The sequence below is a fragment of the Sus scrofa genome, chromosome 1, assembly GCF_054392235.1.
Source record: "Sus scrofa isolate SSC_HxYL_T2T_F1_AM1 chromosome 1, Sscrofa_HxYL_maternal_Yorkshire_Landrace_v2.0, whole genome shotgun sequence".
NCBI lineage: Eukaryota > Metazoa > Chordata > Mammalia > Artiodactyla > Suidae > Sus > Sus scrofa.
The window spans coordinates 205571452-205590326 of record NC_139383.1 but is presented as its reverse complement, the minus strand read 5'-3'; the positions used below and the strand labels follow the sequence as shown (position 1 = coordinate 205590326).

Genomic DNA, 18875 nt, shown 5'->3' with positions numbered 1-18875 from the left:
AACAGGTCACTGACAACTTTTCACACTTTCTTGAGAGAACCGTCTGAGCCATTAGCAGGTCATCTGACCCACTCTCTTTAAAACCTTTCTAAGCCAAAAAAGAAAAAAACCTCTAATAGCTCCAAGAATAGAAGGTGACCTGGGATTTTCACCTGACCACTGTCTGCCAGGCGGGTTTGCTGGCTGCAGGCTCTTCCCAGAAGTTAGTGTCTATCTGGGCATCTCTGAGCAGCAGCTCTGCACATTCTGAGGGACCTTCTGCATGAGCTGTCCTAAGCTTCCTTTCTGTTCTGTGTATCACCATCTACTGTGCATGCCAGGAACTGTGCTGGGTACAGTGGGGTGTCGGGTATGGAGTGTTTGTCCTCAAGCATCTTCCTGTCCAGTGAGAGACACAAGACATTGATCTAAGTAGCTGTCATTGAGGGAAGAAAGTGACCAGTAATTCACAAATATGATGCATTTGTTGTGCCATTTCCTGTGCAGGGAGTGTACAGGGGAGAGCAAGACAGACTGGCCCTACCTTGGAAGAGGTTTGATAAGCATTGGTTGAAGGAGGGAAAGAAATAGTTGTTCAGCCCCTACTATGAGTCAAGCTGTGTGCCAGGTATTTTCTCATTTAACCTCCTCCTCACAAGTATTGTCTTTGGTGGGTGATATTATCCCCCCTCCTTTTTTTTTGGCAGTACCTTTGGCGTATGGAAATTCCCAGGCTGGGGATTGAACCCCCGCCTCTGCAGCAACCCAAGCGACTGCAATCGGATTCTTAACTCACTGCCCCATGTCAGGAACTCCTGTTATCCCCACTTTTTTTTTTTTTGTCTTGTTATTGCCACACCCATGGCATATGGAGGTTCTCAGACTAGGGGTTAAATCAGATCTATAGCTGCCAGCCTACGCCACAGCCATAGCAATGCCAGATCCCAGCCACGTCTGTGACCTACACCACAGCTCGAGGCAATGCAATACCCACTGAGAGAGGCCAAGGATAGAACCTGCATCCTCATGGATGCTAGTCAGATTGGTTTCCACTGAGCCACAACAGGAACTCTGGTTATCCCCATTTTTAACAAATAGGGAAAGAAAAGCTCAGAGATGTTAGGTGACTTTCCCAAGGTCACTCAGAGTGACCAGCAAAGATGGGATTTGAATGCAGAACCATCTGACTTAAAGAATCCTGCTCTCTCAACTCACTAAATTTACCATGAGCATCTGAGGGCAGACCTTCCTTCTGTGCTGATCTAATTCATTTCCAAACTGAGAAGTCTCACAGGAGGGGTGGGGTTGGCTAGCAATAATGCATCCATAGCTGGTCAAGAGAAGGACTCACAAAGCCATTTGTATATCCCATGAGGCATGAGGAAGGCTTGGGTCTGTCTCTGGCACCAATGTGTGATCCACTTATCTTCCTTCTGATAAAATGGGAGGATCAAAGGAGAGCAAAGAGAGAATCAAAGTGATTTCCAGAGAGAGGGGCACAGGCATTTCCCATTCCCTTAGGAACTGTCCAGTAGGGCTGGGTGAACAGAGTAAGCACCGACTCCACAGCAAAGCTGAAAGCCAACCTGGCTTCCATCCCAAAATGTCATCCTGATTCCTCCTAGGATTTTGCTATAAACCAAGAAAATTAATTTCTTCTCTTTCACTTTCTTTGGGAAAACAATTCAGGACTTTCAATAGCTTAACAAAGCCTTCAGAATAAAGCCTACATTAGCAGGTCAGACCTGCATTCATCACCCTGCATGTTCACCTGTTTGGTCCATCTCCTCCAGTGCACCCCAGGTAGCTCATGAACCATATCTATCCAACCCCAATGCATCTTGGGCAATTCTTAGCCATCCCTGGGGCTCGGCTCAGACATGTCCTCCAGAAAGCCTTCTCGGACCACACTACTGCAGGGTGTGTGTAAACAGGCAGTAACGCCCCACTGTGTGTTTCCACACCCCACGAGTACATACACATACACACAAACACAAACATATGTGCACACGCCCAGTAATATCCCTACTGTGTGCTCCCATCCCCATCCCCAAGTGTTTAGTGCATTGCACTATGTCCTTCTCTCCACCCTCCACCACAGGAAGAGCTGCATCTGGTCTTTATGCTCCAACACTGAGGGCAGTCCCAAGACCCCATAAACCTGTGAGGACAGAGGGAATGGAGGCTGGACTCAGGCTCTCAGCCCAAAGCCCAGCCCTCTGAGTGGGCACTCGCCTCAGACCTGGTGCAGTTCCCTGCCTCAGAGCTGCCAAAGGAGAAAAGAGTGAGGCCTGAGGAAAAGCAAGCTGGCAGGCATGTTCACTCTCAGAAAATTCAAGCTCAAGCTTCAGGGCTCTGGTGCCAAAGGTCAGAGCTGTGGTTCCAGAATATAACCCAGTGGGGACATGAGCATGAGGCAGCGTCTGGGGCTCACTGCACAGATGGTCCCAGGCCTGGGGGTCTGGGGACCATCCAAGGGAGATCTCCAGAGCTGCTGCCCCCATCCTGCTTGCTAACAAGAGGCAAGAAATTCCATGCTGTAATGGCTGGATTACTCCCCTTCATTCCTGACCCATGACTAGGTGGTGAATTGGCCATTAAAGAAATCATCTAGATTTCAGGGACACCTGTCTGGGCTCCAAATGTGTGGGAAGAGGAAGATACAACAGGACAAAGAGCTTGGGGTGTTCACCATCTCACCTTCATCTCCATTGTGAGCCTGGCTTTTGAAAGGAAGTAAAAACGTGTAAATGCCCCCTCTTCTGTCAGTGTTTTCAGCATTTGGTGGAACTGTGTTCACCACTTAAAAATACACATTTAAAAGCCCATCTGAGTGGCTGCTGCCATGTTACCAAGCTGAACACATGTTGATCTGAGCAGATTAGAAAAAGGGTTCCCAGGGTCTGGGGAGGCCTTACTTTTAAAGAAGTCCTGTTCTTCAAAGAATGAGCCATTAAGAAGCAATCTTCAGGAGTTCCCGTTGTGGCGCAGTGGTTAACGAATCCGACTAGGAACCATGAGGTTGCGGGTTCGGTCCCTGCCCTTGCTCAGTGGGTTAACGATCTGGCGTTGCCGTGAGCTGTGGTGTAGGTTGCAGACGTGGCTCGGATCCCGCGTTGCTGTGGCTCTGGCGTAGGCCGGCGGCTACAGCTCCGATTCAACCCCTAGCCTGGGAACCTCCATATGCCGCGGGAGCGGCCCAAGAAATAGCAACAACAACAACAACAAAAAAGACAAAAAAAGACAAAAAAAAAAAAAAAGAAGCAATCTTCATACCTGTAGCCCATGAACCTGAAAACAAATAAAAGTAAAATCAGTACTAAATCAGCAACTCTGAGCAAAGGACCAGAGAATTTAGCTGGAGTTATGGTTATAAAAGGTTGCTATTCCATTTATCATTCATTTCCTGCACAGCTAATGGTAAGAGGAATCGAAAATCATTTTTATACTGGATTTGCACACTTTATTGAAATACAGTTGATTTACAATATTCCTTGAGTTTGAGGTGTACAGAGAAGTGATTCAGTTGGGTTTTTTCTGATTATACTCTGTTATTGGTTATTACAAGATATTGAATATAAATCCCTGCATTTGGACCTATTTGGGTCAACTAAGAAAAAATCATATTCTCCTTCATATTTTACTTTCTTTTTCAAAAAGAGATTAAATTTTTGTGGAAATTTAGATTTGCTCTTTCCATTTACCAGGAGAATTATATTAAGCCTCACATTCTATCTGTTCCATCTCAGTTTAGTTCCAGGTTGAGACTTTATTTCATGTCCAGCCATGAAAAGAGTGGCTGGTATCCCTCTATTACCTCTCACTTTCAGATACAATTTCCTGGCGAGGCAGTAAGCCCAGTGGGTAAACCAGACCCTCTACTTTTCCCTCAGGTCCGGGAGCCCAAACCTATATAACACCTTCTTTGGCAACCAAGGTTCCAATGGTAATGAATCAGCTAGGCTAAAGCACAGAGCTATTTAATTAAAAAAAAAAAAAAAAAAAACTTAGTGAAATAAATGTTAAGCTCTTCTCATTTCATTATGAGCTTTACCTTGGAGACGGTAAAATAGGCAGGTGGGTTACTATCTTGGCTTATTAGTTTTTTTTTTTTTTTTTAACATTTCAACCACAAATAAATGCCAAGAGATTCCTAACAGAGAAGTTGCTTACGTGAGTCTATATTCTGAAAAGCTGGCTCAAACCCAATCAAAGAAGAAAATAACATGGCCCAGAAAGAGTCCAGCATCCTTCTCCTTCAGGAGCTGGATCTGGTAGGGCCCTCACAGGTTTGGTGACCAGGCTGCAGAGTGTCCTGGTGACACTGGAGTGCATACCTCTCCTTAGACATTAGGACTTGGCTCAGCCCAGCTGCTTTCACTGCGGCCCATGCTTGCCTTTCATTCAGAAACCATGCTGTCAGCTTGGTTTAGAACGTACATGGACAAGGCATAGGCTTGTCCTAGCTGCCCAGGGAGATGCTGGTGGGGAGAAATGCAAAGGCTCCTGATTGAAGCTTTTGCACTTACAGACTCTCCCTTCTCTTCTCCCCTAGTTACCGTGACAGTGGGAGGCAAGCAGCACTTGCTCGGCCTGTACGACACTGCAGGACAGGTATGTTTTTATTCTTTGGTTCACTAAGGGTTTAGGAGGCTGGGGAGACTGATCCATTTGGTTAGGCATCTGGGGACGAACGGTACACATATTACCTCCTGTGATCACCTGGGGCAAATTTACAGTCTAACCAAATGACAACCAAAATATTTTTACTATCTTAAAATATTCATCATTACAAAAAAATCATTATAAGACTCAAGGTGTTGACAGGCAGATAATTCATTTACTGACTGATGATGGTCATGAACCAAACAGCATATTTGGTCAAGAGTTCCCATTTCTTCCTACCAATTCCAGACCCAGGATTGCTGAGTCAATTTAATAAGTTTTAGTTTCAGCCATTATTTCATTTATGTTATATCCTTTTTTTTCTTGGCTGTGCCTGCAGCATGTGAAAATTCCTGGGCCAGGGATTGAACTTGCACCACAGCAGCAACCAGAGGTGCTGCACCACAGGGGAACTCCATCATATTATATTCTTTCCTGCTCTTTATTTGAATTGCCTAACAGGCTGTGGAGAAGTACAAAAAAAAAAAAAAATAGGAGATAGGAATCTGGGAGTAGGAAAAAGATGGATTAAGTGTTAGAAAGAAGAAAAGCCAGGATCCTAGATGTTTTCCCAAAGTGAGGAATAACTGAGGTTGACTCTAAACTCTCTAAGATTCTTGAAATAGTCTCTTTCTGTCAGAAATAGTTCTTCAAGTTGGAGCACCTGGCCAACCAGTAATGTAAGGCCATGGGATGGCACTCTTAATGTTTTCTTAGTTAGCACTTGCTCTACTGGGTAAAAATGCCACCTTATCTTTATTCCCTCCTGCCCCACATACTCCACTAGGAAAAGTTTCAAATGGTACAAGTTCACGGGCTAGAGGGGAAGTGGTTAAGCAATTGATGGCTGTGGCCCAATTTCTCTGACAGAGCTTTTGTAATCGTACATCCTGGGTCATTTATTTAGGTCAAAATCAGCGGGTTGCTCAGTCTGTCCAAATTCATACATCTTAAGTCCTTTGGAGTGAACGTTTGACCATGCTTATTCCCACTGTGAGCTTCCTGATAATAGTCATTTGCAGTTACACATTTTTTTTTCACAATTATCTGGAGATACGTCTTTTTGCTCAACTTGAAACCTCTCTACTAGAAAAAAAACCATAATAAATAAATTTTCTTTGGGGTTTCTGTGTACATTTGCAAGGACCACTGCAGAAATGTCTTGGGATGTCAGAGGCTATGGAGAACTTGGCAATCTAGCACCACCCTGAAGTTTCCTTCAAACTCCCTGGGAGATGGCTGGTTTAGCCAACTCCTCTAGGCCCCGGAGAGTGGAGGAGACCTCTTACAATAATAGCAAGACACAGGACTAGGAAAGGCTGCCCCTAGCTACCCAGGGTGGAAAACTGATGTGGCCCCTCTGAGCAAGGGCTCACAGCACAGCTCCTGCCTGACCACACTCCACTGGAAAGCATTGCAGCAGCAGAGGAAGTCCTTTGGGCTGGAGTTGCCTACTCTCCATCAATCACATGGTCACTGAGGTGTCCACATTCATCAGGACTTCACAGCCTGGAAAAGAGTCAACACCCTTCTCCCCCATCATCATATTGTCTTACTATCATCCACTTTGAAAAGTACAATACAGCAAGGACTGCCACATGACTCAAACTCCTCTGCTTCCCCCACTTGCTACAATAGCCCTCTGTGCCCCATGCGCCCACCCAGCTCTCCCCAATTCCATAGCAACCCTCTGCAACTCTTAGCTTCTGTGCATCAAGTGTTCCCCAAACAACCTCCCTTCGCCTCTATTTAATTCCAAATCCAATAAAACCACATAAAAGCATAAAAGAAAGTTTATTCTTTTCTACTGCTCAGTCCTTTTTAGAAAATTTTAAAAAGAATACTAGCATAAGAGTCGAGCCTCTAAAGCAGTAGAAAAAAATATCTTTGAACTCCAAATGGACACAAACCTCTGACACCAGAGAAAGTGACATGTGCAGACAGACTATAACAACAAGTGGGTTGTAAATATTGCTTTTTCAACTTAACTTCCCCTTTAATGTTTTCCACCAGCGATTTTGAAAGCCCAGAGGTGGACAAGGTTGATAGGGGAGCACAAATCATGGGGAAAAGAAATCAGAACACATCTTAAGGTTCCTTCTAGGACTAAAATTCTATAATTGGAAACTTTAAAAATGACCTCAAAAATGCCTAAAAGAACTGGAATAATTAAGCAAAACAATTTGAAGCTAGACTCAAGGGAGAACTTTCAGCAGTAAAGAAGGGTGAAATATTGAATTGCCTCCCTCAGAAGGATGACAGGTTATCCTTTTGTGGAACAGTGGTTCTCACATGTGAGCAGGGATCAGAAATCACCTGTAGGGCTTGTCAAAACCCAGCCACTGGGTGCCACCCTCAGAGTTTCTGATTCTACAGGTCTGGGATGGTGCCCGAGTATTTACCTTTCTGACAGGTTTCCTCATGATGCTGCTGCTGGTCTGCATACCACACTTGGAGACCCACTCTTCTAAGTCTGGTTCAGGGACCAGCATCATCGGCATCACCAGGGGCCTTATTAGAGATGCAGAATTTCAGGCCCCATCTCCAGCCTATGGAACACATTGAAAATGCATTGTAAGAAGATCTCTAGGTGATTCGTCTGCACATTAAAATGTGAAAATCTCTACCCTGGACGTCTTTGGTGGTTGAAACATTGTTCCCAACATTAGGAGGATGCAGTGGAAAATAACCATTACCCATGGTTCTATAACTCTTCCAATAAGGCTTTGTAACAAATTTAATTTTGAAGCTTTGTCCCAAAATTTCCATTCCCAGCCTCAGAGAGAATAACCTAGCCTCTTCAGGTCTATTGTAGCAACTGCTGTTGAGGTCACAAAGCTAAGGGAAATCTATGACTAATTCAAAACTACTCACTTGGTCAGAGTTAAGAACAAGAAAGAGAGGTGGGTCTCAAAACCAATTGATTAATCCCTGAGCCACTAAAAAGAAATAAGTCTCTGAACCCAGCTATAGGGTTCCATCTTGCTGGAATGTTCTAATTAGATGATCTTATATGAGCAAACCAAGAAGCAGTGCCCTTGTCTTTGTCTCGTACTAACTGTGGCTCAGAGTTAACATAAACAACCTCAAGAAGCATCCTTGTTCAGAAAACTAAAGGGATAGGAACTCATTCCGTCTACCCTCAGAGTCCTCCCTGGACAAAATCATTTGACATGGTTCCCCTCACTCTGCACACCTGTTTGCCTCAGACACCACAGCAGCCCCACCAGCCCGGCCAGACACATGCTTCCAGCACTTCCCAAGCCAGACAAGCATTTGCTAAAGAGAGTTGATAACGAAATCATGTGTTCACACTGAGAGCACAGGGCAGTGCTGTCAGACCAGAGCTCTCTCCCCCAACCCCTGAAACAAACTGACATCTGGATTTGGAGTAGAATCCTCTGAAGACAGACAGAATTAAGGGCTTGGGTTCTTCTGTTAGGTAGCATTTTCAGACACTCTGTGAGGCAAGGACATGGAGGGTTTTCCGCAAGGTGACTCTGTGTGTTAGCCCTCAGCTTGTCCTGGGGAGGCAGCAGGGCCAGCTCTGTGAGCACCTTGGCCTGTGCAGCTCAGGCCCCTGAAGTGTGTTGGTGAGAGGATCCCTGTGACAGGGATTCCTGAGCTCAGATCTTTGGCTTCACTGCAGAATCTGAGAGCTGACTTCTACACAACGTACTTGCTGGCCAGTTTGTTTAGACTGTGTGAGATAGACCAGAGGAGAGCAGGGAGCTGGGATAGGGTGTCACCACAAGCCTGGGCATCTACCAGCATGGGGGAAGGGTCTCTCCTAGGTCAAGACTAGAGTCAGGCAGCCTCTCACTCCCAGCTGGCCATCTGGAGTGGAACCAGCCCTGGTACCAAGACACCTTGCCCCATTCTCTCGTGGGCCCTGACCTAAACAGGCAACATGGGTAAAACCCTGCTCAGGCTACAGCCTCTCAGGCCAAACTCCATGATGGACATGTCTTAAAGACAATATGTGCAAAAGGTGGCCATTAGCAGCAATGCCAGGGAGGAATGGGACCCTCCTGGGGTCAGGACCCTGGCTACTCGGCAGCAGCGTAACCTCTGCGTCTTCTGCACACAAGCCCCACTGGGTCAGGTACTGTCTGCTTTCAGGCAAGCACACAACGATGCCTGTCACGAGAAACCACAGCAGATCAGCTGTCCCAGAGACCATGAGCGTGTGGGAGCAGGAAGGCCATCAGCTGCACCCCCTCACTGAGCCAGGGCTGCATGATGCATGTCATTACCCACCCTGAACTCTAAAGCCTGTTTCTCTCCCCTTTCTCCCCAGGCAGGGAGGCAAGGATTTTGGGGTGGGGGTGTCATTAATAACAACTCAGGGTCCACTTGGAAGGACTTGCTATTGGCTAACCCAATGGGGCCATCTGGAGCAGAGAGTCTGACATCAACCCTCTATGGGAAGTTTGCCTAAAACCTCAGGACAAATGTTCTTCCTCAAAGAGCAGCTCAAATGTCCTTGCTCACATGCCTCTTAACATGGTTTCAAAAGTGCTTAAATTTGGGGGGATGAAGAAGTCAGTCCATGTGACAAGTGAGTAAAAGTAACCTCAGGACACAATCTTACTTCTCTCCAAATGATGATAAATGGAGCCGTAGGGACATTGATTCAGAGGTACACTCAGAGAGTGTGAACATTTGGGTCTCATAACTATTCCATGTAGGAAAAGTTTATCTCAGTTTCAGCCCCAGTGTCCACGAAGGGTAGGAACACTGTACCAGGACCTGCAGCTGTTGGTGACACAGATGGAGGATGGACTCAACCATGAAAGAACTCGCTCTGCTCAAGACACTGTCCTGGAGTTCCTGTCGTGGCTCAGAGGTTAACGAATCCAACTAGGAAAGATGAGGTTGCGGGTTCGATCTCTGTCCTTGCTCAGTGGGTTAAGGATCCAGCACTACTGTGAGCTGTGGTGTCGTTTGCAGATGCGGCTAGGATCCCACTTTGCTGTGGCTCTGGCGTAGGCTGGTGGCTACAGCTCCAATTGGACCCCTACCCTGGGAACCTCCATATACTGCAGGAGCAGCCCCAGAAAAGGCAAAAAGACCAAAAAAAAAAAAAGACACTGTCCTAAGTGGTCTGCAAATATTATCACATTTCATTCTCATAGCAATCCTCTGAGGCCAGCTCTATTACCAACCTGTTTTACAGATAAGAAAACTGAGGCAGAGGGAACTTACCCAAGATTCCCACCAAAGTCCCAAGCAGGGCTGGGATTGAACCCAGAGAGTATCTTCTTCACCCATGCTCGTAAACACTGTGCTGCACTCCTGCCCTCTGTGAGGTGCCCACATTTTCCAAACCAAGCCTGACAGATATGAGTATATTTATGGGAGAATATTAAAGTGAGGCTGTGCTGATAATCTGGAATAAACATCACTGAACCCAAGAGGACTTGGAAGCAGAATTCAATTTCCAGTTTAATGAGGGTAGGGGGCTGGGGAAGGGCAGCACTCCTTGCCACTCTAAGCGTGGCCCCTGGTCCAGCAGCATCAGTGCCACCTGCAAACTTGTTAGAAATGCAGATTCTCAGACTTCATCCCAGATCTGCTGCTGAACAAGAATCTGAACTTTAACATGATCCCAGGGGATTCAAATATGCCTAAAGTCTGAGAAGGGGTGGTCTAATGGTGCCACCTGTGCCATCATGAGGCAGCTGTGACGGACATATTTCGAGCCCAGGTATTTGGCCCATCTGAGCTTGAGGCTAGCCCTGAGCTTTTATTTTTTAACTATTACCCAGAGTTACCCCAGAAAACCAGGTTTGCTTTCCAACCACTCTTCTGCCTTCAGAGTGAAGTTGGGTGGAAAGCACTCAAAAGCCTACCCTATACATATCCCTCCCTACACCACCCCCACCCCCCACCCCACCTCTCTGTCCATTTTAGCCCCTGAAATCCCCATTTGAGATACTCTTCTAGTCTTATACTCTCAATATCAACACTGTGGTCTCATATACCTCCTGGGACCCCCTTTATATCACCTCAACACGTGGGCATCCAACAAAGAAAACATGCCCCATTGAAAAAAAAAATCACACAAGTTAGCAAGTGGCACAGATTCAAGTCCCTCAATGTCCTAGCACCCAGTCCTCAGTCCTGAGGGGACATTTACTCTGATTCATTCTGAACCCACTGCCATGTCTCAAAGCTGCAGCCAGTGGTGATCCAGGGATGAAAGGAATCAGGCCAGCCCAGGTGTGAGCCTTCTTTACAGGTACATTTGCTATTTAGTCCTGATTAAATCATTCAACGTCTAGACTCTAGTTTCCTAAACTATAAAATCTGCCCAGGGCAAAGGGAAGCCCAGTAACCTGTGGTTCTGAGACTTGAGCTACAATGGAGTCACCTTATGGACAACTGAGGGCTTGTTAAGACACAGATGAAGTAGCCCTTCCCCCAGAGCCACAGCATCAGGAAGGCAGGGCAACACCTGGGAATGTGCATTCCAACAAGCTCCCAGATGATGCAAATCCCACAGGTCAGCACCCATACTTTGGGAGCCATGGCACTAGCTGATCTCGAAAACCTCCAGCCTTGAAACTGTATTTCCTCAATTCAGCCAAATAACTATTCTACATTATTCTGTTATCAGACCACTAAAAGCAAGAGAAACTTCACCTCTCTCACTTTCACACAAATCAAACTGTTTCCTATATTTTTGTTTTCTTTCCCCCACTAGATTGCCAATTCTCAGTCACTTTACATGGCTCATAGAGCATCCTTAATGCTCCATGCTAGATGTTTGGTAGGCAATTAAGAAATCTTTTTAGGCAGAATCAAACAACAGGAGCAAGGTTTCCACAGAAGAGAGAGGCAGAATACAGAGCAGGATAAATCCCCATGAAGGGCACAGTCAGAAGTCACTCAGCTGGAGGGCCCTACCTAGCACAGGGGAGATGATGGAAAAACCAAACCCCTCTCAGCTTCCCACTTGATGTCAGTCCAGCAAAAGTCTTCCTAACTTTTCTATCGTGTGAGCAAGCAGAATTTCTTTGATAGCTTATGGGTAAAGACTCAAATAAACATGATCTTTTCAGACTACCAGTTATTCACTTATCTAGCTGTGATCCAGGCTTACCTAGTTTTGACATTTCTCCCAGCTATTTTGTTTCTTTGCTTTGAGGTTTTGAACATACAGTGTCTGCTGCCATCTGGTGGTGATTTCTAGCTGATGCAGGCCTGGCGATAGGACTTTTATAGACATACAGAAATTAGATACTATACCCTAGAGTCTAACATTTCTTTGCTTAGATCCTTGGGTAAAGCATGAATCCATTTTAAGATTGCTGGATAACTGAATTTTCAAGAAAATTCTTAATCTTTCACTTAAAATCCTGAACTGAAACGAATTTCATAGTCTCAATTAAGAACCAGAGCCAGATTCAGGCTAAACACCCCAGCCTGGCATTTAATAGCCCTGTTACTGAATTTCGCTAAACCTTAACTTCCTCCTTTCTATGAAATTTAGATGTTGATGGTACCACCTTTATAGTGCTAGTGGGAACATTCAACGAGATAATGCATGAAAGAGCTTGAAACAGTGTCTGGCCCTCAGTAACAAGCCCTTGATACATCCTCAACTCCCTGTCAACCTCAGACCAATGAAATCAGCAAGCTTAGGTGCCCAGGCCCACTCTGCAGAGATTCTGATTCACTGGCTCCAGAGGAGGGAGGTAGAGGCAGGTAGGTGGCTAGCAGGGTGTTAGGATGTTTTTAAAGCTCCCCAGGGGCTTCTAATGAAAAATATTGCAGTGAATAATCCACAGAAAAACCGTATGTTCATTTGCAGGTCACTATAGACCCAGTGCCATCCAGTCTGTCAAAGCATTTATGAAATATTTGTCACAGGCATCAGTGGGGCATGAGAAAAAACCTAACACAGACTCCGTCCATTTATAACAATCCAGAGGAGAGGCTGGAGTGGCAGAGCCAGGTGGTAGCAGGAAGAGTTGTAGCTTATGGGCTGGGAAGACAAGGTCTCAGCTTGTGGACCTCACAGTTACTGTCAGAGAGAAAGCCCCCAAGAGAAAGGAGAGAGACCCTGGGGGAGGGTTGGTTTTCAGGATGAGTTGTGTAAAGAAGAGGAGGTACTGACAAGAGATAAGCTCTCCCGTCTCCCACCCTAGCCATGTAGACACAAACACACATACACATGCACTCAGGCACAGGCACAACTCAATTGAGATTCAATCAGTGAGCCTGGCCCAATCACTGTTTTAGCAAAGTTCTCAACTCTCAATTATTTGCCTTAATATAAATGAGATAAATGAGTCACAGTAACTGATTTTCTGGGTGTTCTTTCAGTTCACTTTGTAGGATTTTAGGATTTTTCAGCATCCTTGCCAGCTCTCATTGCCTTTTGCTTAGTTCTTGATAGTACCAGAAGCAATAATAGTGCCAGCCATGCACACTGAGCCTTTGTGTTCTGGGCACTTTTGAGCAGTGAAATGACAGACAGTTGCATACCCACCACACTTGACATTCCAGGGGCTTCCCCCTAGGCACACATGTACATGGCTGTGTGCACCCCTTTTGTAAAGATGTTGTTAGCATCAACAGAAAGATAGTGAGGTTGATATTGTAAAGCATTCATTGCATTAAGCCTAAAATAACAAGTGTCAAAATAATGAGCTATGCAATCAATTTTTTTTTTTTTTTTTTTGTCTTTTGTCTTTTTAGGGCTGCGCCCACGGCATATGGAAGTTTCCAGGCTAGGGGTCTAATCGGAGCTGTTGCTGCTGGCCTACGCCAGAGCCATAGCAATGCCAGATCTGAGCTGCATCTGTGACCTACACACAGCTCATGGCAATGCCGGATCCTTAACCCACTGAGCGAGGCCAAGGATTGAACCCAAAACCTCATGGTTCCTAGTCAGATTCATATCTGCTGTGCCAAGATGGGAACTCCTTATTTTTAAATAAACATGTGAATGTTATATATGTAAACAAACACTAAAGATTTTGGAAGGCTACTGTTATGTAGGCGCTCCCTCTGGGAAGAAAGGAAAAACTATTAAAGTTCAAGTGGGGGATGGAAACAAAATTTTACTCCTAACTCGATGTCCTCGGGGAATGTTTGAATTTTTGCAATGAGTTTATATAAGTTTTATAACTTTTTAAACGTTTGGAAGAGTAGTAAGGTCAGACGTAATAAATGAATTGAGATATTACCCATGTCTATGTACACAAGTATAAGTGTGAACATACAGACATAGTTGTATCTATGTATGTATGCCTGGACGTAGTGTGTATATGTATATGAGTTATATGCAGTGTGTATGTAAACACAATATATACATATAAAATACACACACACACATAAGGTTCCTCTGGGCTTATGTGTTACTAAATTCTATAAAAATACATAAAACCCTCTGATAAATAGCTGATTTTACCTGAGAACCTCCTGAAACACTTCACATACAATAAAAGGTAGTTGCTGACATTTCCCCAAAGTTGCGGTAACGCAATGTTTTACCTTGTCTCTGTCACCTCTTGCTGAAACAGCACATATGTAAACATCTTATGCAACCAGGAACTCTTCAACCAGAACACATTCCTGCCTGAAAGGTCTTTGGGAAGAAAATAATTAATCTGCATTTGATTTCTTAGGCCGCACTGTGGCTTTTCAGTAGACTTAGAAACAAATCCCCAATTCTTAGCTCTAAACCCTCACACAGTACATTTCTTCAAAAATGGTGATGTCTGATTTGGCCACAACTCTTTGGTCTTCTTTTTAGTTGTCTTGTTCTAAATGAAATCTGAATGCAATTTTTTAAAATTATATAAGGAGAGAATTTCTGACCTTGGCCCACAGCCCACTCCTTTAAATACATATTCAATACAACACAATTCCCATGTGACAAGAGAATTGCAATAATTCTGATTGAGTCATACACATTAAATGGGTGAACTTTATGAGTAAGTTATCTCACCAAAACTGTTAAAAATATTTTAAGATTTTTTTTTTAGTTCATCTTCAAAGGGAGGCAATTCATAATCTCTGTGCATAACAAACAGGTGTTTTCCTGACTGATGGTTCCTCTGCTTCTAGTAATTTAGAGAAACCCCAGATTCTGGGGTGGGGGAAGGGATGGGATCAGGGGCGCTGTGGTGGCACCACTTGAGCCCCACCTCCCAGCCACTGCACAAACGCATACACCCTGTGCTCTCCTGCAGGAGGACTATAACCAGCTGAGGCCGCTCTCCTACCCCAACACGGATGTGTTTTTGATCTGCTTCTCGGTGGTAAATCCTGCCTCTTACCACAACGTCCAGGAGGAGTGGGTCCCGGAGCTGAGGGACTGCATGCCTCACGTGCCTTACGTCCTCATAGGGACCCAGGTGAGAAGGTGGGCAAGCGGGCAGGGTTGCCAAAAAGGAAAGGCCCTTTAGGCCTCTCCTAAACATCCTCTTCTACCAAAGCCTGCTTAAGAGTGTCTCTGGTCCATCAAGCCTATCAACAGCTATTTTTAAGAACTGAGTGGTTATTTAGCCCCTGATTGAAAAGACAATAGGGCTATTTAATATGAAAGAGGGCGTTCCCATCGTGGCTCAGTGGTTAACGAACCCGACTAGCATCCATGAGGACGCGAGTTCCATCCCTGGCCTCGCCCAGTGGGTTAAGGATCTGGCGTTGCTGTGGCTGTGGTGTAGGCTGGTGGCTACAGCTCTGATTAGACCCCTAGCCTGGGAACCTCCATATGCCGCTGCTGATTAGGCCCTAAAAAAACAAAAAAACAAATAATATGAAGCAGGAAGTTTTGATAGGGCCTTTAAAAATTAATCTCTCCACTTTTTGTCTTTAGATAACAAAGTCATTTTTTAAAGAGACACCCTTCTCCAGGCCAGAGCCAGAGGAATGAGGTGCAAGCGTCATTTACACTCATTATCTAATATTTTTTATATCTAAAATCCATGATTGTTTGAAAGTCACAAAATTGGTGTGAATGTCAAAGTAACCCCAGTGATCAGAATAGACTCATTATAACAGAAACTCCTTAACAACACGCCTTGAGAAATGATACAGAAGTCACTGTTCCCTATTCTCTTCAAGGCTCCTGGTTTCCCAGATCTTAGAAAAGAAGTTAAAATGGATATATACCAGATAAAACTGTGATTGTAAACGCCTTTAGAGTGTTTTGAAAGTTAATAAAATTCCACAGTTTGAATTTTCAGCCATAAGCCAGTTGCACAAATGCATTAAATATCATTGCAACTTTTCATAGTTTTAAATAGATTTTGTTCTTTGCTATTTGGGTTTTAACCCAAATTATTGTCTCAAAAATATGGAAATGTAATAATACCAAAGAGCGTTATTGTTAGCTGTCTCATATGCTGCTTTCTATTTCTCATTTTACATTCTGCTGGACAAGAGAAAGATTTTTTTTTTAAATATAAAAGAAAAATACTTCCTAGGGTGTATATGGACAGATAATTAACACAGTCATAAATCAGAATACAGTAATGCTTTTGCTCTAAAGATCATCATTTGTTTGCTTAAATGAAGTCTTTTGCCTTAGGTCCAGATGATAATGTTTGACCACGTTGATGGGAAAATCAGTGATGGGACATGCAAACATCCTTGTATGATCTTAACTCATTTTGTAACAGGTGGGCACAAAGTTGAAAAATTGAGGCAAAAAAACCCACCTACTAGTCAAGCTGAGCAATGTACTTACAAGTAGGACCCTAATGTATGAATTTTTTTTCTTTAAAACACAAACCTGTATGTGCTCACATTTACACCCATGCATATAGTCATGGGTCCACATACACGGTATGATTTTAAAGCAACTACAATATTTAATTAAATTATTACCCCTAATCCAAACATAGATGCTATTTTCAAAGTAGTTCTACCTTTGAAAAGATTAATGCTTATCCTTGAGCAGGCCCTTTGGAAGCTCCTTTTTAGGACTTGACTTCAGAGCCTGGAGCATATTTGTTAGGCTATCCTCATAGGTGGCAACCTTCATCCCTTTGAGGGTGAAGATTGGGTTTGGAAAACCTCTCCTCTACAAAAAAATCTTTAAATATATATATAAATATATTAGGATTTTATATATATGTGTGTATATATACTACATATATTATTATACATTGTAATATATTATTATATATTATATATTTTAATATAATAGATATTTTATATATTAATAATATATAACATTATTATATATATATATAATATGAGTTCCCTGGTGGCTCAGCAGGTTAAGGATCCAGTATAGTCACTGCTGTGGCTCTGGTAACTGCTGTGGTACAGGTTCAGTCCCTGGTTAGGAATTTCCACATGCTACATGTGGCCACATGGCCAAAATTTATATACACACACACACACACATATATAAATAAATATATATATGTGTGTGTGTGTGTGTATATATATGTATATGTGTATGTGTGTGTGTGTGTATATATATATATATATTCAGAGCCAGGAAATAAACTATTAAACAATGATTTTTTTGTTTTGTTTTTGTTCTTTTAGGGCTGCACCCACAGCATATGGAGGTTCCCAGGCTAGGGGTCTAATCGGAGCTACAGCTGCCAGCCTACGCCAGAGCCACAGCAATGCCAGATCCGAGCCATGTCTGCGGACCTATACCACAGCTCACGGCAACGCCAGATCACTGACCAAGGCCAGGGCTCCAACCCGCAACCTCATAGTTCCTAGTCAGATTTGTTTCCGCTGCACCATGACAGGAACTCCTCAAACAATGATTAATATAATTAGGGAGCAAATGAGGCATTACTGTTCAGTAATAAAACTGATTATTTTGTATATCCTATAAATCAGGTCTAGAAATAAAAGGAAATTTCAAAAACATTTGAGACAACTATGGAATCGTTGGAATAAGTCCCTAGCTCCCAGGGTAATAGCTTTGAAGGGGAAACTATAAGGAAAGCTGATGTATACATTTATAAAGAACTCACTTTAATTTTTAGACATAATATGGGCATGTGTTTGTGCTTCCTTAAAGAAAATTCAACAACTTCATAGTGTCAAGGAGAAAAACATCTCTCTTATGTTACAGTTTACAATATCTGGTAAGGCCCGAAAATAGAAATGAGTGTATCACATGTGTGTCTTTTGCCAGATTGATCTCCGAGATGACCCCAAAACCTTGGCCCGTTTGCTGTACATGAAAGAGAAACCTCTCACTTACGAGCATGGTGTGAAGCTGGCAAAAGCGGTACAGATCTGAATTTCATTTTGAATAGCTGCTGAGAGAAGAGTGTGCTGTATGCTTTGGAATGGAAAAGCTATGTAGGCTTTTGCTTTCAAGTGTAATGTGCTCAGAATCACCACTCTGCTTTATACACCTTCCCCTCCGCCCCCACCGCCCCTGTTCTAGTCAGGCTGGAAGGGACCATTCAGTTAGCATTCTTGTCAGCCAGCACTCTTTTCATTAAGAAAGAAACTTGGTGAATTTAAACAGCTGGGGCACTTATCATTTGATTTAGCAATATCTAGAATATCCATTTTCCATATTTAGTGTGAATAAAGGGAGTCATTAGATATATATATTTGTAAATCTCTCTGCTTATTATCGGTATAACTCATTTAAATGACTCCATAAAAGGCATTCTGCGATTTTCCTGGGAGAAACTTAGATTCGCATCTGGCAGGGTTATATTTGTTTAGTATTTCTCACTCTGTAATGAATAGCCACTTAGAGAAGCTGGATTATGTCACAAACAGCATCCAGAAAAGTAACATAGATTGAAAAGTAACTCGGTAGAGAAACTAAGCGGCTATTGCACAGATAATAGCAACTTGCTCACAGATGGAAATGTTTCCACAGACCATTCTTCCATTCCCAGAGCTTAACAGTGATTCTGCTGGAAAATGATCTAGACCAAATCTTATACCTCCCATTTCCCCCCAAGATGTATACAAAAGCAGACGCTCAATGGACATGAGATGAGGTACTGTGTGTGAGGTTTCTAAGTCGTATTTCTGCAACCTGAGTCCACCTCCTCATTGATTTAGTCACAAACCCGTGAACCCAGGCCAGAGGTTTCAGAATCTTCCCTTTCACTTTCTAAAGTAACTAACCCTGCAGAATGCATGACCTAGGCAGAGTTAGGGTCCCCCTTTGCAATTGGTCAAGAACAACAACTACCAATTCTTCATGAATAAAAAAATGCATGCATTTCTCTTAGTAACGTTTTCATATAGGTAACAAAATTAAG

The 18875-nt window shown here is 43.6% G+C and overlaps 1 protein-coding gene across 6 annotated transcripts in view; it reads left to right on the top strand.

Annotated features, from left to right (window-relative positions):
* The window catches only part of RHOJ (ras homolog family member J), an 84956-nt gene that overhangs the window by 57129 nt on the left and 8952 nt on the right, over positions 1-18875 (top strand). The window contains 3 exon segments of one of the 6 annotated variants that reach the window (NM_001168417.1): positions 4535-4593; positions 14853-15017; positions 17777-17872. In NM_001168417.1, coding sequence (NP_001161889.1) covers positions 4535-4593; positions 14853-15017; positions 17777-17872 — 320 coding nt within the window. 6 annotated transcript variants of the gene reach the window in all.